Here is a 27,368-nt window from a genome sequence, read left to right as displayed (position 1 = left end):
TGTTTCTTCTGCAGACCACAAGGAAGCAACAGGGGTCTTCAAAGCGCAGGAGGAGAGAGAGGCCACTTCTTACCTAGCCAGAGATATCTGGTTCTTGGAGAGCCTACTGCTTGCCAGCTCTGAGCACGACTGCTGTGTGTATCATCTGCACTTGCACAACTCCTGCAGCTTCCTCCTCCTCCTCCCATGAGCCTGCCTGCTGAAGACACACCACATGTGGACCTCTACCCCAAAAGAATGTGTGGCCCCATCAGAGGGCTGCTTCTGGCATTAGTGGTGGAATTTGGGACGGTGGTGGCATTTGTATCCATACCCCGGATGACCTGGGAGCTTGGAGGTGAGAGCTAGTGCTGTGTGGGTTTAGTGGCACAGGGAGGGGACAGGACATAAGGGGACACTGGCATGAATGGCTCCCCACCCAGCTCTTGACACACTCATTTTGTGTAAGCAGAGAACCCGTGCTGCTGAGCAGAGAGATGCTTTGGTAAGTGGCAATATTCCTCAAGGCTTGCTCAAGGGCCTGACTAAGGGATCCCTGAAGGAACCTTCTTTCTTGGACTCTGTGAGACTCAGGTCCTTCCTGGATCAAGCTCCTGCCCTGCGCACTGTGGAAGACTGGAGTGAGAGCTCCTTAGCTGAGTGTCAGGCCTTGTGTCTGTGACATGTATTTGCTGCTCTCTGGTCTCAGCTGTGATTATCTCCTCCCCCAGAACCTGTGTCTTGGGACCTGGGACTCTGGTTGAAGAGATGGAGAATATAAGTACTAGGTGCTCAGCATGGGACTGCTTCCATTTCCAGGCTGATATCTTCAGAGCCAAAACTTGTGCTCTGTGTGTGTCTCCTTCTGCTCTAAAAAATTAGAGCAGCAGGTCTTTAGACCTGTATCTTCCTATGACAAATACCAAGGGATTTCACTCAAGTAGTATTCATGTTCTCAAAGGATAGTAAGTAGCTTATTTATAACAATTACACAATAAATCATTGCACTATATAGCAAGGCATCAGCTCTGTTCAAATTAGTCACAGTGGCAGAAAACAGATAGTCAAAGTCAGGCTTTCCAAATAGGTGTGACAGAGGTAAAAAGTGTCATTACAAATAGAAGTGAAAGAGTATTCTTGAGACACTTCTTGATCTCCAGATTTCTGGATCAAGTGGACTCTTGTCCATAAACTCAACTTAAAAACTCTCTGATTGATGCCTAGCCTTCTGAAAAATGAGACAGTTTAAGCAAATAATGCTTAGCAGGACACTGGTGGCTCATGCCTGTAATCTTAACTATTTGTGAAGCTGACATCTGAGGATCATCGTTCAAAATTAGCCTGGGCAGGAAAGTCCACAAGACTCATCTCCAATTAACTACTAAAAATCCAGAAGTAGAGCTGTGGCTTGAGTAGTGGTGTGCTAGCTTTGAGCTCAAAAGCTCGCACTAGTGGCAGGCCCTGAGCTCAAGTCCCAGGATTGTCATATATACACATAAAAAATAATACTTAGTAAGGCACAGTGGCAAACATCTGTAATTTTTTTCTCTTGAGAGGTAGAAGCAGGATAATCACAACTGGTAGCCAGAGTGAGACACTAGCAGTCAGTTCATGTCACAAGCATGAAGCTTGGCACTTGTTTGAGACTGCCTCAACAATACTTTTTAAAAATCTAAGTGGTTATATTCTTTAAAAATCTAATCAGTGGGGGCTGGGAGGTTGGCTCAGTGGTAGAGTGCTTGCCTGGCATGCATGAGGCCCTGGGTTCCATTCCTCAGCTCCACATAAGCCAAAAAAAATATCTAATCAGTGGATGACTGAGACACATAGATGAGGTATGTGGGCAGGTGAATATGTCTGGCCTGGGATCTCCCAACACAACACTGAATAGGGATCTTGGAACTCAAGAGAGACAAGAAGGGTAGGAAGATGCACATCCTTGGGTTGCAAAAGAGAATCTAGCTGAGAAGTGCCTGCTGTACATGCTTGTTGAACATTGTAGCTCTTCCTTGCAAGGCTCTTGCTCTTCCTGTGCAGCTTGAAAGTCCTTAGCCAGCAGCCATAATTAAAAATGACATCTTGGGTCTGTCTTCTCTTCTTTGTCTCTGCTGGGTCCCCTTTTTCCCTCAGAGGTAGATCTGGTGCAGTTTCATGAGCCAGGCATCTTCAACTACTCAGAGCTGCTGCTGAATGAGTACAAGGATATGCTCTATGTCGGCGCCCGGGAGGCCATCTTTGCACTGAACATGCTCAACATCTCTCAGAAGAAGCAGGAGGTGGGTGATGGGCACACTGCATTTTGGGTGGCTACGTGCTTCCTGGAACGTGCATCTTCTCTTTCTCTCATAACCTACATCATGCCTTGCCTTCATGTATCTCTTCTCAGGATATGCTGAGGGACCATTTATTTCATCTTTTCCTTTAAGCTTTTCATTTTGGATAAATTTATACCATGCCCATCACCAAAAACTGTGATTACACTAGCACTACACTCCTATATTTCCATAGGCCAGGCTTTGATCTTACCTGGCACCTTCCCTGTGGGCTCAAAGAAAAATCCTCGTCCCACTTTTATCTGTGAAGTTTTTATGGAGAAGATTCTCTTTTGTCCAAATAAGCAAAAAAGAAAAGGAAAATAATGAAGGATCAGGGTGGTAGGAAAAAAAACAAAGGAGGGGGTAAAAATGCTCGATAGGAAATATACTCATTACCTTACTCATGTGACTGTAACCCTTTTGTACAGTACCTTTACAATAAAAAAATTAAAAAAAAAAAAAAAAGAATGGGAGCTAGGAAGGTGGCTCAGTGGTAGAGTGCTTGCCTTATATTCATAAAGTCTGGGTTCGATTCCTCAGCACCACATAAGCAGAAAAAGCCAAAGTGCTGCTGTGGCTCCGATGGTAGAGCGCTAGCCTTGAGCTGAAGAGCTGAAGGACAGTGCCCAGGCCCAGAGTTCAGGCCCCACGATCAACAAAAGAATGAAGGATAAAAAAAAATCCATGCCATCAAATGGCACTCAATTGACAAATGCTTTTGATCATTCCAAGATTTAGTTTGACTCTATATGAAATCATCTTGTCCTTGGGGAATCCCCAGTGTGAGTGCAGCAGGTCATTCTGTCCATTTGAGATATTGCTTGGACCAGCCTCAGTTTCCTTCCTAAGAAAGCAGTCTGCACTCTGTGTTATGTCTTGACCTTGAAAACACTCCTTGTATCCTAAATAGTGTCTAATGTGGACCTCTTGTCTTCCCATATCCTGCGCTGGGGCTGTGTTTTCTGGAAGCTGGGGCCTGGAGAGCCAGGACTCCCCCTACGCCCTCCCATGTAGACATAGCATTAAAACCAAAGTGTGCTTTTCACCAAAGTCATAAGTGCATTTTTTTCACTTCTGCCTTCCCTTTGCAGTTGGCAGCCACAAGTCCTGTATAAAGCAAAGTGTTGCCACAAGCTGTTTGATTCATGAGCTCTAGCACATTGGGAAAGTGGGGACAGATGCTAGAGGCTTGTCTTTCTTTACTAGTTCTCAGAACAGGGTTTATGACTTACCTCTACTCAGATGGCAAAAGAGATTTTAGTGGCTTGATTTTCAAGTATATTTAGTTTGCTTCTACCCCATGCATATTAGCTCTATTTTGTTTCCCTTTGTAATGGACCTTATGCAAGCTGAGCAAATGCCCACCACTGAGCTATGCTCCAACTCCAGGACCTTATTTGATGCTCGGTGGCAGGCTGGGATATGGTGGCAGGCTTTGGCCAGGCCCCTGCCACCAGGTATCCTGGGGTTGTTTCCTTACTCTCTGACCCAGGCTGTTCCAAGCTGCTGGTGAGCATCTGCTGTCCCCATCTCTACAGCTCTGCTCTATCTTCATCCCCAGCATCTGCCTGATTCCTAATTTGTGTTTGACACATCAGTGACTTTCAGAGCCTTATCCGGTGCAAATAGTATTTACCTCAGAAGTCACCAAACAGAATGGTGCTGCAGGCCCATCTCACATTCAGCCCTTCCTCTGTGTGATTCTGAGCTATATTCTCCTGGTCCTCAGCCCAGGGTTCTGCCTGGTAGCCTTTCTTAGTGAAAAGCCTGGGAATATGGTTCAGTACCAGTTACCATTTATGCCTCCATCCTTAAGGGTTCAGGTGGATGAGAAAACTCAGCTGCCTTTTACCTTCTGAGGGAAATTTGCAGGCAAGTGGGATCTTGTTCAGCCATTTGTGTGTCCCAGTTAGATGTCCAGTGCAGTGTTGCCACCCTGTGTGGCTGTCTGCTCGTAGGAGAACACACTGCATTAGTTCAGAAAGACCCCTCACCTGGGCTCCCCTCTTCCAAGAAGGTCTGTGTGCTTTCTAACTGCTGAGCCCCATACCAGTGCAAGTCTTGGAGTCTTGAATAATTCCTCTTACTTTCTTTTATCAGTTTCCACCCCTCACCCAGGAAGGGGTGCTGGTTATTTTGGGAAAGTAAGGCATGAGTCTAGGGCCTTGCGATTCACCATCTGTCCTGTGCAGCTTTCAGCCCTGTGGTAGCTTTGGAGAGCGGGCCCCACACCAGAATCCCCTAGCCCCATACCTATTCCATTCAGGAGACCCAGCAACCTGAATTTTCCCCTAGAATAGTGCTTAGCTGATAGTACTCCTAATATTCTCACTGTCACCTCTTGCCCACAAAACTGTACAGAACCCTAATTCTGCCACTGCTGAAAGAGGTAGCTTCCAGATTCCTTTCTTCTTCATCCTTCTTTCTTCTCCTTCCTTCTTTCATTCTTGCTTTCTTTATTTAAGATTTTTTTATTAATAAGTTTTGTATTGTGAAAATACCATACAAAGGGGTTACAATTACATGAGCAAGGTAATGAGTACATTTCTTATCAAGCATTGTTGCCTCCTCCTTTGTTTCCCCTTCCCATCCCTTCCCATACTCCCCCCACTGCCCTAGTCCCTCCTCCACTCCCCCGACCCCCCCCCCCCCCCCCGCCAAAGTTCGTTTTTCTACATAACGTCTTGTACATCTTATTGTTGCAATGGGTCCACCTGTATCCCTATTTAAACAATTTGTTTTTTCCCTTGCCCTCCCCAAATTATACCAACATCACATACAGTGAAAACAGGGGTTATATTGTGGGGGAGGGACATGCAAAGCAACAAAGAAATTATCTTATAAATATGTTAGAAACAATAGCAAGAAAGAAAAACCATTTTAGTCCTTATCTTGGGGTTCATTTCGCCGAACATCAACTTATCTGACCATTTCTGCTTGTCTCAGACATATACTGGTTATTGCAAATAAGGGAAACCATGGAACCTATGTTTCTTTCTTTGGGCCTGGCTTACTTCACTTAATACAATTTTTTCCAAGTCTTTCCATTTCCTAACAAATGGGGCAATGTCATTCTTTCTGATGGAGGCATAGAATTCCATTGTGTATATATACCACATCCTCCTCCTCCTCCTCCTCCGCCTCCTCCTCCTCCTCCTTTTCTTTCTCTTCCTCTCCCTCTTCCTCTTCTTTTCAAAGTCACTGTTTCCTTAATGTGTTTCTTGTGCATGTTAACATAAATGAATAAATATGAACTGCTCAAATCCAGGCATTTCTACCTAATACACACTCTTTCTGTCCTCTAATAATCCAAGCTGATTGTTTTTAGCTTCCACACATGAAAGAGAACAGGAAGCACTGGATCCTGTCTATGTCGGTCTGGCTTATTTAATTTACCATGAGACCCTCCCCTGTTTCCATCCATCTTGATGCAAATAACAGAATTCCATTCTCTCTTTTTTTTAAGTAAATTGTCATAACACATTTACTGAACTCAACATATCCAAAGGAATTCCATTCACTTAATGGATGAATAATACTCCATTGTGTAGATATATTATATTTTCTTTATTCACTTTATTTACTGGGTAAATTCCCAATCTTAGTGTTTTGTTTTTTACAAAAGTAATTTTCCCCACTTTGAATGTTTTCGTTCCTGCTGTTCTTTCATAGTGAACCAGAGGGTTGTGAGAGCCTTCTAAACCCCACTAGTTTTTATCAGGATGATAATCAATGGGTGCTTAGGAAGCCCCACTTTGCTCCCCAGCCATCGTCCCAAAGTTTTAACTCATTTCAAAAACATTTGGCCTCTGAACTCTCCCATGTGCTTTTTAAAAATTTTTTATTATCTTTAAGTGGTTGTACAAGGAAGTTTCCATTTTACAAAACAGTATATGCATACAAAGTGACTGATAATGTTGTCACCCATCACTCCTAACCCACCCCTTCTCTCACTTTCCTTTCCTCCTTTTTGTAATTGATATTAAGTGATTATATAAATTTCACATATTTCACAGTATTGTGGAATAGTGTTACTTATAGTCACAAACAATTTTAACCTTCACAAGGCAAATTGTCATTATGATGGTCTATAAAGTTTATGACTTGTATGAGCTTATGACAATATTTCTTCCACATCAGGTGATATTTGTATTTCTTTCCTTTTGCTTAGTGTAAGCTATTCCTTCTTTCCTTCTCATTCCTCCATTTCCCATGTGCTTTTAAGCTGTGCATTTTTCCCATTTTATCTTTAATTCATGTCTCCAAAACAGCTACACTGGATGGTTTCAGATGAGACAAAAGCAGACTGCATAGCAAAAGGGAGATCAAAAGAGGTAAGAGCTTTTGTCAGTTGTCTGATCTCATGCATTTGGCATCCTCTACATGGAGCTGGGCCTGGTGTGCGATCAAATGGTCCTGATGGGCTATGTTGGGTCATCACAGAGCCTGGGGGAGCTCAATCCTTCTGCTTCTGACCGGGGATGAGCCCGATCACAGTAGGTACCAGATACAGGAGGCACTCAAGAAATGTTTTCTATGACATGAATTGGATTTCTTCAAATTCCTTGGATTTTTACTATAGAAAATCATTTCTGATACATACTGATATGTGCAGTAATGTTTATTCAGGGTACTTCCTGAAGTCTGGATGTGAGTGGAAGCTCCATCCCTTGGGACTCTCAGCATAGTGACATGCAGAGAGTACTGGTTTTCCCTTTCCTTAGGAACACTGGGTCACCCTCTCCATCTACTCCACCAACCTCTGTCTGCCTGGGACTGGCAGATGTCTAGGTTTCAAACTCTTAGAACTCAGTCATTGTTGATCATTGCTCATAACAGCTGAATTATAGCAAAGTCCAACTGTTGTTGCTTAGCTGGAAATGAAATATTTTAAAAAACACATTTTTTTCTAAGCATATTTAGGAATGTGTTAACCACTTTTCCTAAAGCAATTGTCTCTAAATGTAGTATTCCCTGAGAAAGCAAGAGGACAGCAGGAATCACATAGGATCTTTACTTTATTTTATTTTTTGGGGTCCGGTCGTGGGGCCTGAACTCTGGGCCTGGGCGCTATCCCTCAGGTCTTCAGCTTAAGGCTAGTGCTCTACCACTTGAGCCACAGCGCCACTTCTGGCTTTTTTTCTTTTTACTTATGTGGTGCTGGGGAATCGAACTCAGGGCCTCATGTATGCAAGGCAAGCGCTCTACCACTGAGCCACCTTCCCAGCCCCCACATAGGATCTTTAAAGCAGAGGGAACAGGCCACTGGCTCTGCCTTCCCTGCTCAGAGACAGAGGGTGGTCTGGAGCCCCTCCCTGCCCTTTGAGTGATTGTGAGCAACACCCCACCAGTTTCAAAACACTCACAGACAAAAATCTTCACTATTTAGATAAATTCTGACTGTAGCACATACAATGCAAGTACTGTCCACCCTAAAATAACATACTGGTCCTTCTGTGGGGCCTTAGTTTCCTGCTAGGGCCTTATTGCTGGATGACAGTTGGTGACACCCCTCAGTGCCCAGCTTCCCCTTCAGGTGAGACTAGAACTGGAAGAAAAGTTATTTCCCGTCTGAGTGTGTGCCTACAGAGAGCAGTACCACATGGGAGGCAGAGGGCTGCTGTGCAGCATATGCTTTGGGAACTCTGCCAACTGAAGAAATGGTTTGTGTGTTTATGAGGGTAAAATAAATTTCTTTCTACAGTTATCCTTAATATAATTTGGGGTCAACAATAAAACTGGTTTCTTTGTTTGGTCTCCAGGTGTTTGCCAAGTATCAATTAGGGACTGAAGTGAAATTGGCCTAGCACTTGAAAAGCTTGTAAATGTGGCAAAGATAAAGTATCCAAGCTCAGCTTAAGATTTAGATGTTTGAAAAACAAGTCGTTTAAGGATACAGATGGACCTGTTGCAACAATGAGAAGTACAAGTTGTCATGTCCAAAACGAGCTTTACAATGTCGGTGGGGGGGGGGGGGGGGGGGGCGGAAGGATTGGGACTGGGGGGGGGGAGGGGGGAGGCTGGGAAGGGATGTGAAGGGTAAACAAAGGAGGAGGCTGCAATACTTGGTAAGAAATGTACGCATTATCCTGCCCATGTAATTGTAACCCCTCTGTACAGTATGTTCACAAAAAAAATTAAATATTAAAAAAAAAGATTTAGATGTTTGCAGAATGGCCCTTTACTGTGGGAACTTGCTGGCTATCATGTGAAGTCAGAAGGAAAGGCAGGGCAGCACAGGACAGATTTCATATGTGGACATGGAGGGTACTTCAGTGGCTGCCTGTTGATGGTGTTTCTCACCCCACAGACAGAATGCCTCAACTATGTTCGAGTGTTGCAGCACTTAACATATGATACCCTGTATGTGTGTGGGACCAATGCATTCAAGCCCATATGTGACTATGTGGTGAGTACATAGACCACTCGCTTCATGGTCAGTCTTGCTCATAGCAGCCTGGGCAGTGGCTAAAATAGAGTCAGTACACATAAAGTGAACTCTATCACAAATGTCACTAGAATTGTCTCAGGTCACAGTGTGAGGGCTGAGGCAACTCTAGGCCTCTCCAGAAAGCCTCCCCAGGCTGTAGAATGAGCATGCAGCCTACATGGCTAATCTGAACTTTGGTGTTCCTCACAGAGGATATGGTTCAAGGCAGGGCTCAGGGCCCAGTGATCCTTGGCCCTGGTGAAGAGATATTCTAGGAAGTATACTGCTGACAGCTGCCCTCTACTGCTGGGATCTTCATGTTCTGGCTGTGGTTGGCTCAGGATCACAGGATGAAGGTCCAGGTCTTGGGTGGTATGTGTGCTTGATCAGAGCATTGCTGAGTCTCAAGATGTCACCATTCATTGTCAGCTGTTGGTGGGACACTGACCAACTGCATGACCCTCCTAGCACCACCCATTGTAAGTGATCTGAGGAGCATGGGCACCTCCTGTCCTTTCCTGAGTTACATCTGGACTGCTCCAACTGGAATCCTATCCTACTGCTGTGTGCTGCTGTGGAGGAGCCTTCTTTTCACCATAAAACTAGAGAGGGTGAAACTCAGAGTGTGGTGTGTAAGTCTTTTAGAAAAGATTTTTTATTCAGATTACCAGATAGGTTACTTGACAGTGACCACCTGCAGAAAGCGAAGGAGCATTTCTTTGTATATAGATGCATGGTAGAGTTGAAAATGAAACATATTTTCTAGTGACCATCCCTGGATTTAATAAGTTTCTGCAGTGTTTCCCCTCCCCCCTTGCCCTGCTTAGCTTATGGGGATAGATGTCAGGAGCTTCAGGTAGTACCAAACCCTCCACTGAGTATCTAATGAGCAAGATGGCTTCTCAGTGACTGATGTGCAGATGGCATATATAGCATGGACACACAGATTTACATCCTGTGCAAGCATAGCTGGATTGTAGAAGGTCATCTTACTACTCAGACCACTTGGTTTGTTGTAGGTAACTGAACCCATGGGATGTGAAGCTAGCTAGGGAGGAAACTGCTGTAATATACAGCTTTTTTAATTAATTGGATTAAAGAATTGTAGAACACTAGCCTAATATGCAAGAAACCCTGAGTTTGATTTCCAGCACTGAAAAAAATCCCACCTTGTCTGAGAGAAATTACATGATAAAGTATAATCTCACTAGCAGTCCTAATGGTGAATTTAAGCTAAAGTGTTGTGACACATGCTCATACTCTTAGCAATCCAGCAACTAAGATAAGAGGACCAGGAGTTCAGAGCTCATAGTGAGACACTGACTTCCATGAGAAAAAAAAATTCACTTAGGAAACAGTCCTTGCAGGAAGATTACATGGTAATTGGTGCCCTTTGATGCTGGTAATGAACATTGATAAGAAGTGAAGATGTGTCTGAGATTAAAGACCTCAGTCCTAAAAGATAGACACTTGTTTTTGTTTAGGTTTAAAACTTTAAAAATAAAAAGATGTTTTCTAGAAGTATTTTGTTCAGGGAAGAATATACCTCATCTGCCATTTGGGGATATTTCTCTGCATTTCATCTGTCATTACATTTGATTTTGCTTTTCTGTATTTGATAAGTTTCCAATTGCTTCTGCAGTTGGTTCTACCCACATTATTTCTTCTTTTTCTTGTGGGGGGGCGGGGGTGGTCTGGTCGTGGGGCCTGAATTCTGGGCCTGGGCACTGTCCCTCGGTCCTTCAGCTCAAGGCTAGCGCTCTACTACTTGAGCCAGAGTGCCACTTCTGGCTTTTTTTCTTTTTGTTTATGTGGTGCTGGGGAATCAAACCCAGGGCCTCATGCATGCAAGGCAAGCGCTCTACCACTGAGCCACCTTCCCAGCCCCCACATTATTTCTTATTCAGGTTGGGGTTTACTGTCAAGTAAAGAAATTACTCCACAGTTGGGATTTTGCTGTAAGAGAACGAAATTATTCCATGGTTGAAGTCCTGGCCTCTCCTTTCTTTCAGTGCAGCTTGGAATTTCTTAGAGTTTTGAGATCATAGGTCCATTTGGCATAAGTCATGAAGGTTGCAGGGATTTTGCTTCTTATTTTTGTTTACATTTCTAACAAAAAATAGTCAGTTACCTGATTCTTGGATAATTTGGTTCTCTCTGTGTTATTATAGTAAAATACTGCATTGTATTTGGTCACTTGCTGAACATGGCCTGTATTTGGTTCTTATTGGCCTTTTTAACAACCCTACAGCAACCAGCTTCTCTATCTCCATTTTCCAGATGAAGAGACTGAGGTTTGAGATACTGCATAGCTCAACCAAGGTGCTGGAGTAGAGACTGAGCCTGGTGACATACACCATGTCTCCAAGGGCAGGGCTCATGTGGTCCAGCACCCATTTTCTCAACTCCATTGGTCTTCCCAGAACAAGGAATCTGTCCAATTAAATGGTATAAAGACACATTGTTATAATGGAAGATCAGATGTCTTACGATTCCTTTTCTCATTATTTAATTTTAGAACAAAAAATCCTTTAAATTTCTGTGGTCAGAGCAAGATGGCAGAGGAAAGTGTCCCTTTAACCCTTCACACACATATACATCTGTCATGTTTGGTAAGTTCTTTTGCTCAGGTTTCTCATGCCCGAAGTTTGTGGCTTCCTACTGGCCTCTGCTTTCCTTCCTTTGTCTTTCCTGAAATTGTCTTAACATCACTTGCCCTTGCAGAAGATATATGTACCTTTACACAGACCTCTTCTTAGCACTGAAGAGGTTTGAATTCACCATTCAAGGGATAACTAGCCCAACATTTTAGCATACTGCTTTACATCCATCATTGGTATACAGCGTTCAAATATTCCTTTTGGGAGGGAAGGGAGCCACAGAGGCATATGCTTTATGATAGTCTCATAATTCTTCAGCAAATGTTCCTCAACTCTCATGGCTATCTACTACTGTAACAGTCCCCAAATACTAGGGGCTCCATTTGTGGTTTTTCCACTCCATGATGATTTCCACTCCATTCAGCGCAGTGGATAGTGAATCACATGTGAGTATTCTGCCTTCCTGAAGATGAGCATGTTCTGAGCACATTTACTGCAGGTGAGGTCAGCTGTGTTTGTATCAAAAAGGAGGTGCCTTAAGTACATTTTGGCTTACAATGTTTTCAATTGTGGTTTTATTAGGGTAAAACCCATGGGAAATGGAGGAGCAACTATGCTGCTGTCATTTTACTGGCTGTGGGTTCCATTACTATTCTATAACTCAAAAACTTCAGCTCAGTGTAACACCTGTCAAGGGAAAGACATCAATGCACACAGTGGATGTATACGGGAAGTTAGAGAAATCTCATCTCTTCCATATGAAGGCTTAATTTAGTTAAATTGTTCTCAGCCATATGTTTGGGGCTCACCTGTAATCCTAGCTACTCAAGAAGCTGAGATCTGAGAATCACAGTTCAAAGCCAGCCTGTGCAGGAAAGTCCATGGGACTTCTATCTCCAATAAACCACCAAAAGCTAGAAATGGGGCTGTGGCACAAATGGTAAAGTGCCATTTTGAGCAAAAAAGCAGACAAGTGAAAGTATTCAGACTCTGAATTTAAGACCCAGTAATGGAGAAAAAAATTGTTCTTAGTGCAATGGCAGTGGATTCAACTGATATGCTATTCCTCCATTCGCCATGTTTCTGGGTCTATGCAGATGGAGAGCTTTATGCTGGGACAACATATAATTTTTTGGGAAGTGAGTTCATCATCTCCCGAACCTATTTCTCCAGTCATCTGCGGACAGAGTCTGACATCCCATGGCTACATGGTAAGACACAAGGTCTATAATCTGAAGAGTGTGCACTATTATACTTCCCTCTGGCTGTTCCTGTGCTGTAAGATTCCTGAGCTCCCATTAATCACACTGTAGAGGACCACAGGAAGAGCTAGGGTTCCCATTATAATCCAAGGCTATGACTTTTGGTGTGCTTTCTGCTATTACAACACTGTTTGAAAGCTGCTTGTATATCCTGCCTTGAGAGTGGACCTCAGATGGGATGTGGTATCATTTGGGCATGACATGAAAGATGCAGCCTTTGTGCCATCTTCCAGGGCCTAGTTAGGTAGTGTCAGAGTGCCTCATCACCTGCATCCAACACCTCATGATGTCTGAAATTTTGGGTGGATAGCAGGAAACTTAGCTGGGCTTTTCTAGGGGATGCTGGCAAGTGGGACCCAGAGCTTTTTGAAGGCTCTTGATCTCTGGACTGGTCCTGATGGCTATATGCAGGGACAGCCACCTACTCATTGGAGTAGGCCAGCCGAGCATATGCATATGTGGCTGGGGCTAATTGGATCAAGTCACTTGTTTAAATCAGAAGATGGTCTGTCTGCCAGCTGAAAGGCTCCAGAAAGCTTGTGGGTGGAGCTTGGGAGAACTGTTCTGCAAGGCCACAGCCAGGGCCAATTCTGTGGGGCTGAGGAGAATGAGACAGGTTTGGTCAAGCTAAGCACTATCATCAGTCCCAACCCTGAAGTCTCTTTGCAGTGTGACACACACATTCCAGAAGTCCTTGCAGGGAATCCCAAAACTGCAGTGACTGCCTGTGACACCATGGGGAGCAGGCAGGAACACAAACCTCCATGTGCAGGGTCGATCTTGTGTCATCTCTCTACAGAGCCTAACTTTGTCCATGCTGATGTGATAAGAAAAACTCCCTCTGGTTACAAGAGTGATGAGAACAAAGTCTACTTTTTCTTCACTGAAGTGTCGGTGGAGTATGACTTTTTTTTCCAGTTAAAGATTCCCCGCATTGCAAGAGTGTGCATGGTGAGTACCACTCTGTTTGCCTTGGCCTTTCCAGCCTGTGGGAGTGGGAGCAGGCCTGGAAATGCACCTTTTCCTGCCACCCTATCCCTACCTGCCACAGCAGCATCTTCTGAGAGACCTCTGTTCTTGGGAGCTCCGCTGGTGTCTGTGGGCACTAAAGTGCCATTCTCACTCATCATGCAACTGAGCAGCTGTGGTTCTGTTCTCAGCATTGTCCTCAGACCTCCCCAGTTAGGAGAAGTCAGTTTTGCTGAGTGTACTCACCAGATTCTGTGAGATTTTGAATCTCATTGTTTGAAGCTCTCAGTCACATGAGAGTGAATTGATACCTTAAGTGTAAAAAGTGAAATCTGCAGTAAAACGTCTGTCTGTCTCAAAGCCTACAGTGTGTGGAGGGGCAGAGTTGAGGATGCTATTACATGCAGGTGCTTAGGTAGCACAGAGAATTGCCTTGTAAATTAGTCATAGAATGATATTAGTGGTATTAACTAATGATAGAGCAGTAGGGCCATATAGTATAATAAAGTTGATGTGCTGTGTGTGGTGGGTGAGCATAGTAAGGCCAGAACTCCCCACAGGTATGCAAAGGGCCCTAAGAACAGCACTGGCAGGAGGGGCCAAGAGCTCTCATTCTCCTCCTCCCCTGCAGCTTGTGGCTGTCAGAACACAGGAGCCAACCCCACCTTGGCCCAAATCTTTACAGGATGTTGCAGGAATATCCACGAGCAGGATCCTGCCTCCTCTAACCCTAACCCAAACATAAGCCTCTGGTCTCCACAGGTCTGTTTGGAGGTGGATCTGTTGTCCCCTAAGAGTCCATTTCTTGTCCTGAACTTACCTCCAATGATAGACTGAGGCCAGTATGAGCACAAGCCCCAGACCCTGCCACCCTGTGAGCACAGACCTTTGCACTGCCCCTCAGGAATTGAAAGTCCATGAGACAAATGGCCACAGACCTGCTGGAAAATTCCCCTGCTAATCATCAGAAAGAGAATGAAATTCTCTTAGGAAATTCATCACTTGTCCTAGGATTTCAAATAGAGATATAAAATCATTATGTCTAAAATAAATGAAGCAGGCTGGGAAGGTAGCTCAGTGGTAGAGTGCTTGCCTCGCAGGCATGAAGCCCTGGATTCCATTCCTCAGTACCACATACACAAAAAAAGCCAGAAGTGGTTCTGTGGCTCAAATGGCATAGCAATAGTCTTGGCAAAAGCAGCTCAGGGACAGTGCCCTGGCCTTGAATTCAAAACCCAGGACTGGCAAAAAATAAAATAAAATAAGGTTTTCCATGTCCTGTTCTTCTGTTTGCACATTTCCCAGGTTCAGTTCAGTGTGTCCCTACTAGTGAATACATTGTTTGTTCCTAGATCCCCAGTGGGTTCCTAAAAACACATAAGCTACCAAAACCCATATATGCTTTCTTTCCTAAACATATATTTGAGAAACTTTAACATGTAAATTAGCCACAATAAAAGATTAGCAATAATAACCAATGATGCCTTGAACAATGATAATGATACAGTCTAATAAAATTCATGTAGTAAAAAGACTGAACACAGAAACTGAAACTGGCATGGTCCAAAAAGAAATGTTCTATCTACCTGACTTATATAACTATAACCCCTTTATACATCACCTTTATAATATCAAGAAAGCATTAAATAGAAAACCTGGACCTGGGAAGAAAATGATGGATATGGTAGGGGGTCATCTGTGTTCTCTGCAAGTCACAAGTCGTATAAGCTTCACAGTTGTCTCTCACTGATCAGCACATTAAACAGTGTTCAAGAAAGAACCTAGTAATTCCAAAGCCCTTTAGCCATACTTCAGCAGGTAGAATGGAAATACAGGCATAGATGTATTCACCCAAGATGGAGTTCAGTATTGGAGATTGCCTACCACTGTGTGGCCCTTCCACTTTTCTTGACATTTTCACATTTTCACTTTCAACTTTATTGTCATTTCACTAAAGACCCTGCCTTTTCAGAGCCAGAACTCCAGAATGCACTAAAGAACTGTAAACATGGTTGTCATGAAATGAGTCTTCAGAGACAGGATTTTGGGGGGTTTGCTTTTTCTTTGTACTGCGTGAAGTCAGATTTGAGCCACCTGAGAAGACAGGTGGGCACTGTATCTGTCACCTGGACTCTTTGTGGGGTCTCCTAGATTCCCCTGTAATATCCTGTCTCTTGGATTTTAGGACGACCAGGGTGGCCAGAAAATCTTGCAGAATAAGTGGACATCCTTCCTGAAGGCCAAGCTACTCTGCTCCCAGCCAGACCTAGGCCTGATCTTCAACATATTGAAAGATGCCTTTGTACTGCGCCACCCAAGATCCAAGGAACCTGTTATCTATGCACTCTTTACGCCCCAACTGTAAGTGCCCTCTGTGGGAAGGAGTGCTTCCCTCTAGCCTGCTGCACTGCAGGCACGTAACTGGCCTGTGTTCGCTCCACAGGAACAATGTAGGTCTGTCTGCAGTCTGCACCTATGCACTGTCCACGGTGGAGGCAGTGTTCTCTCATGGAAAGTACCTGCAGAAATCCCGTGTGGATTCCTATCCCAAGTGGGTTATTTACCATGGTAAGGTGCCCACACCTCGGCCTGGAATGGTGAGTGGGACAGAGGCTGCACGGAGGTATGCTCTTCTGGTTCAAAGTTCAAGACTCAGTGGCTGAAATTTGATACAGGTGCTAGAATTTCCCTGCAAGTGGTTCAGCTGATTATATTCTCCTCTCTGTACAAGGTGGGATGTTCTGTGGGCCTGAGGTCACAAACACTGAGCTTAGCTCTTCTCTTTTCTATGTGCTTTGTAATGGTTTTCACTATACTGTTATTAATCAGCTGTGGTACTGACATGCTGTTTCTTTAATTTCCCATAATACATAATTGCATAGGACAGTTGGGACTCGTTCATTTTCAGTTTCCTGCAGAGATCTGCACAATTTGGCTACCAATTCACTATTACATATGTAGTAAATAGGTGATTGTGTGGTTCTTTGGGCTGGACTGGTCCTTGAAGTTTATCTAGACCTGAGCCTGGACTTCATACAACCATCATTCTTCCTTGGGTAGAGTGAAATATACTATTTTGTGCTCATGAATTTTGGCATTTGCATATGATGAATCTGGTACCAAAAATCCTTCTTGACTTTCATATTTTATGTTATTTAGAACCGGTTTTTCAGCAATGCATAGTTGGTATGTTTCTATCATATAAGTGTTTTCCATTTGAAAATTTTCATAGTTTTCATTGATACATAATTCCTCCCATTTGGGGATTAAAAAAAAAACCAGTCATATCTTGCGATCATGCTTTAAGAGTGTAACACTGTTTCCTCTGACTACAATGGAGAGGCTTTCTCTTGCTATCACCCTGTGGAGACATTCAGTGTAGGTTCTGCAGTGCTGCACTTGACCTGATTGCTGACTTTGAGCTTGGTCAGGCACATTAACTGGAAAAAATGTTGTCCTCATAGTGCATCAACAGTGAGACACGGGCAGCCAACTACAACAGCTCTTTGGATTTACCAGACAAAACACTGCTGTTCGTCAGAGACCACCCTTTGATAGAAGAGTCAGTAACTCCAATAGGCAACAGACCCATATTAGTAACAAAAGATGTGAACTACACCCAGATCGTGGTGGACAGGACCCAGGCCCTGGATGAGAACTTCTATGATGTCATGTTTATTGGCACAGGTGTGTTCTGAGGGCTTCACAGACACAGTACACATGTCCTTGAGTAAAGAGGACTGGGAGGTTCCTTAAAATCCCCTACTTAGATCACAAAGCATCTGCCTTGAGGTGACTCAAGGGGTTTGTGGTAGTGGGAAAGGATTTCTGAGATATTACCCCAGCTGGCCTTCCAGATGCAGGAGATCATCAGTGCCTGGGATGCTTACAAAGAAGCAGGGTTGGGTTGTTGCAAAGGAGTCCTGTTGTTCAACAACAGAGGTCATGCCTGTATCAGTGGTAGTTGTAAACACTGATCAGCCTGGCATTTCCTAAGTGCTTTTGGGAGGCTTTGTCCCCACAACCTGGGAGGAGCCAAGCTGAGATGGGTCCTGAGCTGTGAGGGGCACACCTCCCCTCAGCAGTGCATCCAGGATCAGTTTGTGGGATGGAAGCAGTGGCTGACAGTCACAGCAGCTGGAGGCACCAAGCCCATCACTGGAAATGTCCACCTTCCTTCTGCTCTGCTTTCTCACCCTCTTGAGGTCTCTGTGTAGTTGAGTCCCTGAAGAGCCAGTGGATCCCAAGATACAACTCACATGAAATCTACCATCCACTCTCTCAGTGCAGACTCTGTTGATGAAGGTTGGTAGGATCAACCATGAGATAGGACTTCTACTTCATAAGAAAATCAGAGTAGCTTGTCACCCGAATGTGCAATGGTTTCTTTGCCAAAGGCTTTCTTCTTCATTCCTAATGCAACATTGTCCTCTTAGTCTCAGCATCTCAGTGAGTGAGGGATGCGAGAGTGCAGAAGGAGTATTTGCTCTGATACCGGTGTATTTGGTGTGTCCTTCTGGGGCTTTCTTAGTGACCTATGGATTTGACCTTGCAGCACGGGGTACCCTGCACAAAGCTGTCCAACTGGAGAAGGGCATGCACATCATTGAGGAGACACAGCTTTTCAGGAACTCTGAGCCAGTCCAAAACCTCTTGCTATCCTCAAAGAAGGTAAAGTTGTCCGGGAAGCAGGTCTGGAGGGCTGCCCTGCTGGGTGGCTCTGAGATTCTGTCACGTTAGCTGGGCCTTCCTGAGCTTGGCTGTCCTGGGCTGTCTAGCCCAGATGAGCTGGCCTTGGACATGCACACAAAGCCCCCCAAGGGATGTGGGATTTCAAGGTTGGCAAGTGCACACTCAGAGCTGAGGAGATGGAACTTCAATGACTCATTTGTATACATGGTAGATGTCATGTATTCCATCCTCATGAAAATACATTCCTGTGCCTTCATCTGTGAGATTGGAGACTGTGTTGGTGACATGTCAGATTGTGCAGAGACTTTTCAGGGTAGAACCTTGCGAGAAAAAAATGTTTGTTCCCTGTACTCTACAGCTTGCTATCTCAACACTGCACTTCCTCTCCAACCTGAGGTCGTGAGGATTTCTTCTCCTGGTCCATTAATGTGTTCTGGAGATTTAGAGGCTGTTAGCTTGGGCTCAGGTGCTCAGCTATGCTTATAGGTCCATTTAGCTATAGACAAGTCATATCATAGCAAGCCTGACTCTGGATACCAAGTTTAGCATGTCCTAAACATTTTTTTTGGTCGGTCATGGGCCTGAACTCAAGGCCTGGGAGCTATACCCCAGCTCTTCAGCTTAAGTCTAGCACTCTACCACTTGAGCCACAGTACCACTTCTGGCTTTTTCTGCTTATGTGATGCTGAGGAATCAGACCCAGGGCCTCATTCATGCAAGGCCATTGAGCCACCTTCCCAACCCTGTCCTAAACTTTTCATTGCTCATAAATTTTGTTTTTACGTGTGTAAACATGTGTGTGTTTGTGTGTGTGTGTATATATGTGTGTGTGCATATATATATATATATGTGTGTATATATATATATATATATATATACATATATACATATATAGCTTGAAGGCTGTTTATAAACATCTGGCATCCATGAATGCCTGGGTTTGGCCTACTTGCTATAGCCTACCATGTCCCTTTGGCTGTGGGAAATGGTGCCACTCGGGTTGACTTCTATGGACTATGAGAAGAATGCAAAAGTGAGTCCAAGCCAGGTGCTGGTGGCTCATGTCTGTAATCCTAGCTAGTCAGGAGGCTGAGATCTGAAGAACACCATTTGAAGCCAGTCTGGACAGGAAAGTCCATGAGAGTCTTCCCTCCAAGCAACCAGCCAAAACCTGAAGTGGAGCTGTGACTCAAAATGGTAGAGTGCTAGCCTTGAGAAAATGTGCTCAGGGACAGCATCCAAGCTGAGTTCCAGCCCCATGACCAACAACAACAACAAAAAATCTTGAGTCCAGATTCCGATTGCTGTGTATGACCATGTGATCCTGGGCAGGCTAACTGTATGCTCTGTCCCTCTGTCCCACACTCTACCATGTGTGTAAAGAACTTCCTCACTGAGTTGTTACAGGAGTAACAGCAGATTACAGGAGTCTTGGGAAGTTCCGAATCCAGGAAGAACCTGTGAGCTATGCCGTCACCTGTCTCACCAAGAGAGGGGATGGGTCAGAGGCCCTACCTGCCATGTGCCTATTAGCCCAAGATACTTCCCTCTGCTTGTTGGTGTCTCCTAAGAGCATCAGGTGGAAGCCCCATACTGACCTGAGTTTATAATGTGGACTGTGCTTGTTATTATGTTTGGTGCTGGCTCTGCCATGTGGCTTCTGAGTGTACCTTATTTCAAATCCTGGCTCTAGGACTGCAAGTTCTTTGGTCCAGTGTGCATTTCTCTGTGACTGAGAATTTCAGATTTCTACATGTGCCAGCATGGGACAGAGATGGACATTCATACCGGTCCTTATGCGTGCTGCCTTCCTAGAGCCTTTCCTGGACCTCTTCCCACATGGCACCTGTGAGAGAGACCTCATCTACCTATGTGGAACAGAACCTACCTTTCATTAGCTGCACGTTTCCAGCCATCCCTGTAGGGTCCCACGTCTACTCTATCTGCATCCACAGAGTATGAGGAAACTGGCTGATTTTCAGACTCACATTTCAGTGAATATAGAATGCATTGACTTGCTGGTTCTAAAAGGGAGAAGAAATTAAATCCCCTCGGTGAATCTGTGAACCCCTAACCCCTAGATACTGAGTTTCCATGTTAGTTTGCCATTTTGTCTTGAACCAAAAGGGCAGCAACTTGCAGGGGGACTGTATGGCCAGTCCAAGCCAGTTTCCAGAAACCTCTTGAGCTGTCAGACCAACCATTTGCTTCAGCCAGACTGGGGCAAGCACATAGGAGACTTCCATTGTGCAGTGTTTTTCAGAGAGAAGCTGGGGATCCCAGCACAGACCTCCATTGAAAAGGATGCTCTTTTCCACAGTTTCTCTTAGGAAACCCAACAGGAGGAGCTTCTAGGGCACATGAATGCAGAAGCCAGTCTTACAGTTCAATGCTATGTATACCTGCCATCAGCCAGAAGTCAGCCATACGGCTGTACTGGGGATGCTGGTGACAGGTAACTTTACACCCAAAAAAAGGAGCTGAAGTGTATAGGTTCTGCTTGTTTACTGCTTTGGCTACCCCCATATGAGCCTCCGCTACAAGGGGATATAGCTCAGTTGTCGACGCCAGGTAAGAAGGCCACGCTTGCTATGCAATCCTATACCTTCTTGGTATCCATAGGTTGATGGGTTTAGCATACCTGGCTACATTGCCATAGCTGCAGAGAGGGGCCAATCTGCAATAAAAATACTGCTCAGCTCAGTTCCACCCAGCTAGATGGGGTCCTTCCTCTACTGACAATCATCAACCTGTCTGTAGATGAAGAAGCAGACACTACAGAGCCTGGTAGCAGACAAGGGGTCAGCAGCACAACAGCTCTTTTGTCCCACCACCAGGGAAGGAGGGAAATGAGCTCTCTTCACAGACCTGTCTCCTCTGATGACGTTGGCATTTTGGGGGCTGGTCTCGACTTCAACTCTGGGCCTAGGTCTTATCCCTGAGACTTTTTGCTCAAGACTAGTGCTCTACCACTTCAGCCATAGCTCCAGCTCCACTTCTAACTTTATTTTATTTTTTAGCGGTATATCGGAGATAAGAGTCTCATGGACTTTCCTGCCGGGGATGGCTTCAAACCAGTCTCCTAAGTAGCTATGATTACAAGCCTGAGCCACCAAAGCTCCACAGGACTATTTTTTTTAATTGTGGAAAATATACATTAGAGGCTGACATGTGGTTAAGTGGTGGAGTGCTTACCTGCCATGTGTAGGAACTTGTGTTATATCCTGAGCGGAAGAAAAAATTTATACATGAATTGGCATTTACCATCATTTTGTACAGTCTTTGCTGTGAAGCCATTACCACCTTCCATCTCCACAGCTTCTCATCTTCTGAACTGGGACTTTCTTCCCATCCGATTCTCATGCTCCTTACACTTCATGTTCTCTCTTTAAATCTGCCCTTTGTCTCTGTGAATTTGACTATTCAAATAAGGAGAACCATGCAGCCTCTGTCTTTCTGTGGCTGTTTTTGTTCTTTTTACCTCAGTCTATGGGGTTTACCCATGGTATAGCATGTGTTGTAATCTCTGTTATTTTGTGTGTTTGTTTGTTTTTGTGCTTCTAGGGCTGATCCTCTATCATTTGAGCCATATATTCATTTTGACTTTTTGCTGCTTGTTTTAAAGACGGAATTCTTTGACTTTTCTGCCTGAGCTGACTTGAACTATGATCTTTCCATCTCAGCTTCTTAAGTAGGTAGGATTAGAGCTGAGACATTGATGCTCAGCCCTTTGACTTTTTAAAATTTTGTTTTGAAATGATTTGAGTTTGCAGAATAGTGATGATGATAGCGGGCAGGGTTCACATGCCTCCAAAGAGCCTCACCTCACACAGCATGTTACACAGGCAGTATCATCTCCTAGACCCTGGGCCCAGCCCCTTAGTGCTCCAAACAGTGTTATCTGCTCCAAGAACCCACAATGTATTAGGGCATCACACCAACTTGTATGCCTTCTGAGACCTAGCCAAGCGAGTTGTGGCATGTCTGGCCTTTTCTCTGACATTCGTGGGGACATGGGTTTGGGAAAACACAGTGGGAAGAGGATATATAGTTGCAGTGTGGTGGGAACATCCCTCCAGCTGATGCCATCAGCAGTCGGCTCTGTCCAAGTCTCCATAAGTCCTTTTCCTTCCTTGTGCATCAGCATTTCCAGCCCACATCAGGGATGTAGGAAAGGTAAGGCCCTACCTCACAAGAAAGGCATGTCAAAGACTGTGAGCAGGTATGCTTAACCCACAATCATTGCTTTAACAGGATAGATTTTGATATTGTTAAGCATAGCTATCCCTCTGCATTCAGTGGCCCTGTAACTCTAGCTTGCACATTTGTAATTGACTTAGCCTACATTAGTTAGAAAACATACAAAAAATTGAGTCTGTACTGAACATGTGTCCGTATCATCATTTCCTGTACAGCACAGGGTAACAGCTATTTATGAAGCGTGTACACTGCATTGACTATCACAAATCATCTAAAGATGGGGAGTATAAGTAGGTTCTACACAAATGCTATGCTGACTCCACATATCACTGAGCATCCACAGATTTGGTATAGGGCGAGCTATGTTTCTAAAGCCAAAATCTGCTGATACTAGAGGCACATTTTTCCTTCTAATGTGAACATGCAGCAGAGTGCCTGCCCTGAAGGCAAGTGCTGCCCACTGACCTGTGGGATGTTGTTCTTCTCTTCCTTCCGTACTTTCCCACTAGACAGCGAGGTACAGCTAAATGGCCAGAATGTGGTTTCATTGGAGCTGCAGACAAGCCCCATCAGGGAGAAGCAGGAATGAGTGGGACCTGGAAGGTAGAAGGCCACTGGAATGTGGGCTTCTTCCACACAACCTGAACACCCGCCACAGCCAACCATCTGCCTCTCTCTGGACTAGGAGGTCAGGTATAGCAACCCTTCAATCTGCCCAGGGACACCACTTCTACTCTTCAGGACTGTCCATACTGCCTCAGATATCCCAGCAGGATCCAGCTCAGTTTCCTCCCTAGGGTATTTCACACTTCAGTCATGTAATTCTCCAGACTAATCTGGAGGACATCATCCTCTTTTCCTTTCCTCTGAAGACCAAAGCCTTTTTCCCTTGTGCATCTGGACTTGCTCAGGTAGATCTACAGCACCTGGTGTTTAGAAACTTCTAGCCTGTGAGACTTAGATCTGTAACAAGGACTAAGAGTTCAAACCAGATGCTGGATCAATGTAGAATGTCTCTTCTGAAGGTGAAGATGTGTTTCATTTGACTAAAATACCAACTAGTGTATACCCTTAGGAATCTCTGATCTTTCTTAGTCAGGGGTTTTCTAGGTTACTAATGTGAAACAGAATTCCCAGACCAACAGTCCTGATATAGCCAACAGTTTTGATAGCCTATGTATGGGTACTGGGCTGGCACCGCAACAGTGGCTAGACTTGACTTGGAATGGGTGACATACCAAGTCACAGTCCCAGAAGTTGGAAGAATCTGAGAAGTGCTTGATTCTGAGTAGGTCCGCACAGGAGCATGGCAGCTGATTTCCTCCTCACAGAGACAGATGAGTGGAAAGCCACTGGTGTTATTCCCCATTGATTTGGATTACCAACCTTCTGTTCATTCTTTGCAAGTGCTAATAGTGTCTCCACACATGGATGCTGGACTCAGGCTTCAGTGATACAATGCCTGTCTTTGTTGGTGAATTCTGTTATATGTGCCAGAATGTGCTGCCTTAGAGACTGTGCTGTTTGGTCTCTGGCTGTAGCAATGTCTCACCTGCAGGGAGACTAAGAGCATAACCTGCTCTGCAAGAAAATCCCCTCCACATGCAGTTAGATGGAGATTGAACAGCCTGCTCCTGAAAGAGAAAAGGGAACAAGGAAATGGGACTGGCAGAGGGGGCGTTCAAGCCAAAGGCCCAGTTAACCTTGTCATTTTGAACTCAACACACTGCCTTGACTTTCACACAAGCTGTAATGGACTGTGGTATTGGCTCTCTGTATTCTTGTTAACTGGATGGATCTGATTTAGAGAAGACTTTCTCCTTCATGCAGCACTCAAGGTCACTCTTACCATGTTCCCACAGCTGCTGGAGAATCTCAGAACCCTTGCCTCACTAGGATCCAGGTTAATCCTGCTATATCTCTGCTTCCCACACACAGGGCAGCAAGTTTGTCTATGCCAGCTCCAACTCAGGAGTGGTCCAGGTCCCTCTGGCCTTCTGTAGGAAGCACAGCAGCTGTGAGGAGTGTGTGCTGGCACGGGACCCCTACTGCATCTGGAGCCCCTTTAAGGCTGCCTGTGTGGTTTTCTCTGAGGCTCTGAACTGCACCAGGAGGTATGCACTGGTACTGTGGGCGAGCAGCGCTGTGAGTGAGCAGGAAGTGGTGGGTGTCCTTTCTCTTGCAGGACTTGCATTCAGGACATGAGTGGTGATGTGTCTTCATGCCCACGTGAGTTCTCCCTGTTATACCATCCCCTCAGGAACAGTTAGACCAATCAACCACTTCATGGTATTTTTCTCTGAAGGGTGTGTGTGTGTGTGAATACTCACACGCACGCTTTTTCCCTTGCTTGAGCAAAAGTTATGTGTCGAGTCACATAGTCTTATCCTTATCTATTTGGAAAGAACTCCTTGTCTGCAAGTATCTTTTCAGTTCTGATTATCTGGAGTTCAAGAAACAAAACCAAGACCTATTACGAATGGGAATGGGGACTGGGAAGGTGGCTCACTGGTAGAGTGCTTGCTTTGCATGCATGAGGCCCTGGGTTTGATTCTTCAGTACCACAAAAGCAGGAAAAACAAAAAGCTGGAAGTGGCGCTGTGGCTCAAGGGGTAGAGCACTAGCCTTGAGCTGAAGAACTGAGGGACAGCGTCCAGGCCCAGAGTTCAGGCCCTATGACCAACATTTGGGAACACTTGAGTTCACATAGAACAAGCCTAATTCAAAGTCTACAAATGTGAAGCATTTTTTTAAATTTTCGGTGTTACTATAAAGGTAATGTGCTGAGGGCTTACAGTTATGTAAGTCAGGTAAAAGCACATTCCTTTCTGGACAATGCTATCATTTCCCTCCCACTCTCAATCCAAAACATTTTGAATGCTAGTGTTGTAACACAAGGGCCAAATCCCATATTGCAAAATAGATTTCATGGACAAAATTATTTAAAATATGGTGTACGTTTACCTCTAGGCTTATATTGGATCCACTTGAAACAAATGATTTCTGATCACCTGATGAGACATATAAGAATATTCCAAAGTCTGAACAGATTTGAAATCCAAGATACATCTGGACCCAGCACCTCAGACGAGAGATCTATAGTCCATAATTTTTCCACCTGCCCTTGGCAGCCTACTGGTAACCAGAGGCAGGGATTGAATGAGGCCAGGATTCTCTGTCCCATTCTTCTTCCCATTTCTGACCAGATAATGATCTTCTGGTGAGGAGAGATGGAAAAGAAGGGGAAGACTGACATGCAATGAAAGCCTTTTCTGGGCCACCAGATGCACAGCTGGGTAGAGCTTGGCCTCCCTGGCCTGATGAGCTTTCTCCTGGGACACAGAGTGGAGATGAGATCTCTGCTGCTCTGGTTTCCTTGTCCCTAAGGGTTGCTGGCTGGGTCTCATCTTACTTTTTGGTCAGGTATGTCTTTGTCTCAGTGCTCCTGAAGTTCCATCTTCTCAATGGGTAACACTTCTGTGTGATCTGTGATATTATCTTATCTTTGGAAGTAGGTGAGTACCCTTTCAACAATAGAGTTGTCACACCTGTACACACTATTTTATGTTCTAGGAATATATATATACCAGAAGATTTTTCACACTAAATTTTGTATAGCATACCTCAAATGCCCCCAGAAGTCCAACATGGCCAACGTGGTATGGAAGTTCCAAAATAATATGTTGAAAATCGTAAGATCTAAATACAGTTTTGCAAGTAAGAAAAACTTGATCATCTTTAACCTTTCTGAGACAGACAGCGGGGTGTACAGCTGCCTATCGGTGGAGAGGATTGGCAACACCACAGTCTCTCATGTGCTGAAGAGCTATATACTGGAAGTGAAGCATGACCCGGACCCGGACCACTAGGAAGGGAACATATAGGTGAATAACACAAAGTGGCATTCACATGGATGTCCTTTCCTCAGTGCTAGCTATTCAGACCACTGTCATCAGAGCTGTCATCTCACTTCCCAAGCCTTAAGCACTGCATTCTTTGAATGAAAGATGGTCAACAACACAGTATGCCCTACTCAGAGATGACAGAGTATCTCAAGTCAAGTGACCACTGGTTCCCTATGATCTCCTTGATCTTCATCCTCTTCCTCTTGGCCTACGTTTGCTATAAAGGCTACTTGCTCAGATGGTGCTTCAAATTCTGCTCAGTCCTGCTACTCAGGAAGAAGCCCAGTTGAATTTTTCTGACCTAGAGCACAGTATAAATGAGAGTTGTGAAGTTCATGAGCTTCTCCCAGCAGAATGGAGAGCAGTCAGAGCCAGCCCTGGACACCATCACCAGCAATGCCTCCACTGACTGACCAGACTCACAGAGGTCCAGTGAGCTCTCCACCAGAGAAAAACTATTCGATGCCAAGTGTGAATTGAGGTTCACCTACTTAGATGCCAGGCAGGATTGAAGGCTAGTCCTGTGTTCTCACCATGTCTTGGGGTCTGTGGAGCGAGTTTTGTGTTAAACCTACTCAGTAGCCCAGTCTCATCATTGTACAGCAAACTTTGCCCTTTGTCCTTTCTAAGCATGTTCCTGACAGATTTTCTGATTCTGACAGTTCTCTACTTTTGCTTCCTTCCCTCTGTGGCTCTCTTGACAATGACTGTCCTATGTCTCTTGACAATTGTCCTAAATCCAGTAGGCAGGTTTTGAATGAGGGAAGGTGGTTGGATGCCTCCCAGGTGATATGGCCTTGGCTGCTTCTCAGAACCTCTGGTCCAGATAGAGGGAACTTTTGCAACTTTTGTCGGTATAGCTGTCTCTATGTCCTCCCTCTCACACTCACTGCCAATGGATTTCCCCTTGGCCTTAGAACTGCCCACCCACAAAAGTAGACCTGTGTGGATGGTGCCACTGGCTACAGGCATAACCACAGCATCCTGGTACTCAAAGCTACCATTCCAAATGACTT

The 27,368-nt window shown here is 44.7% G+C and overlaps 2 protein-coding genes across 2 annotated transcripts in view; both read left to right on the top strand.

Moving 5' to 3' along the window:
* Nucleotides 1-190, top strand: part of LOC122113717 (semaphorin-4D-like) — a 39,524-nt gene extending 39,334 nt beyond the window's left edge. Inside the window, 1 exon segment of the mRNA XM_042686796.1 lies at nt 1-190. Within this exon segment, the coding sequence (XP_042542730.1) occupies nt 1-190 (190 nt within the window).
* On the top strand, nt 187-26,316 carry LOC122113715 (semaphorin-4D-like). Its single transcript, XM_042686795.1, has 13 exons — nt 187-337; nt 2,116-2,255; nt 6,566-6,628; nt 8,605-8,703; nt 11,243-11,336; nt 12,422-12,535; nt 13,386-13,537; nt 15,741-15,916; nt 15,999-16,152; nt 17,020-17,242; nt 18,111-18,226; nt 24,386-24,571; nt 26,086-26,316. The coding sequence occupies exons 1-13, from the start codon at nt 187-189 to the stop codon at nt 26,314-26,316; spliced, it is 1,899 nt and encodes a 632-aa protein (XP_042542729.1).
* Nucleotides 26,317-27,368: the final 1,052 nt, after the last annotated feature.

Source organism: Dipodomys spectabilis, unplaced genomic scaffold (assembly GCF_019054845.1).
Source record: "Dipodomys spectabilis isolate Male_0828 unplaced genomic scaffold, ASM1905484v1 ptg000098l, whole genome shotgun sequence".
NCBI classification, from domain to species: Eukaryota; Metazoa; Chordata; class Mammalia; order Rodentia; family Heteromyidae; genus Dipodomys; species Dipodomys spectabilis.
This window is presented reverse-complemented; position numbering and strand designations above follow the sequence as displayed.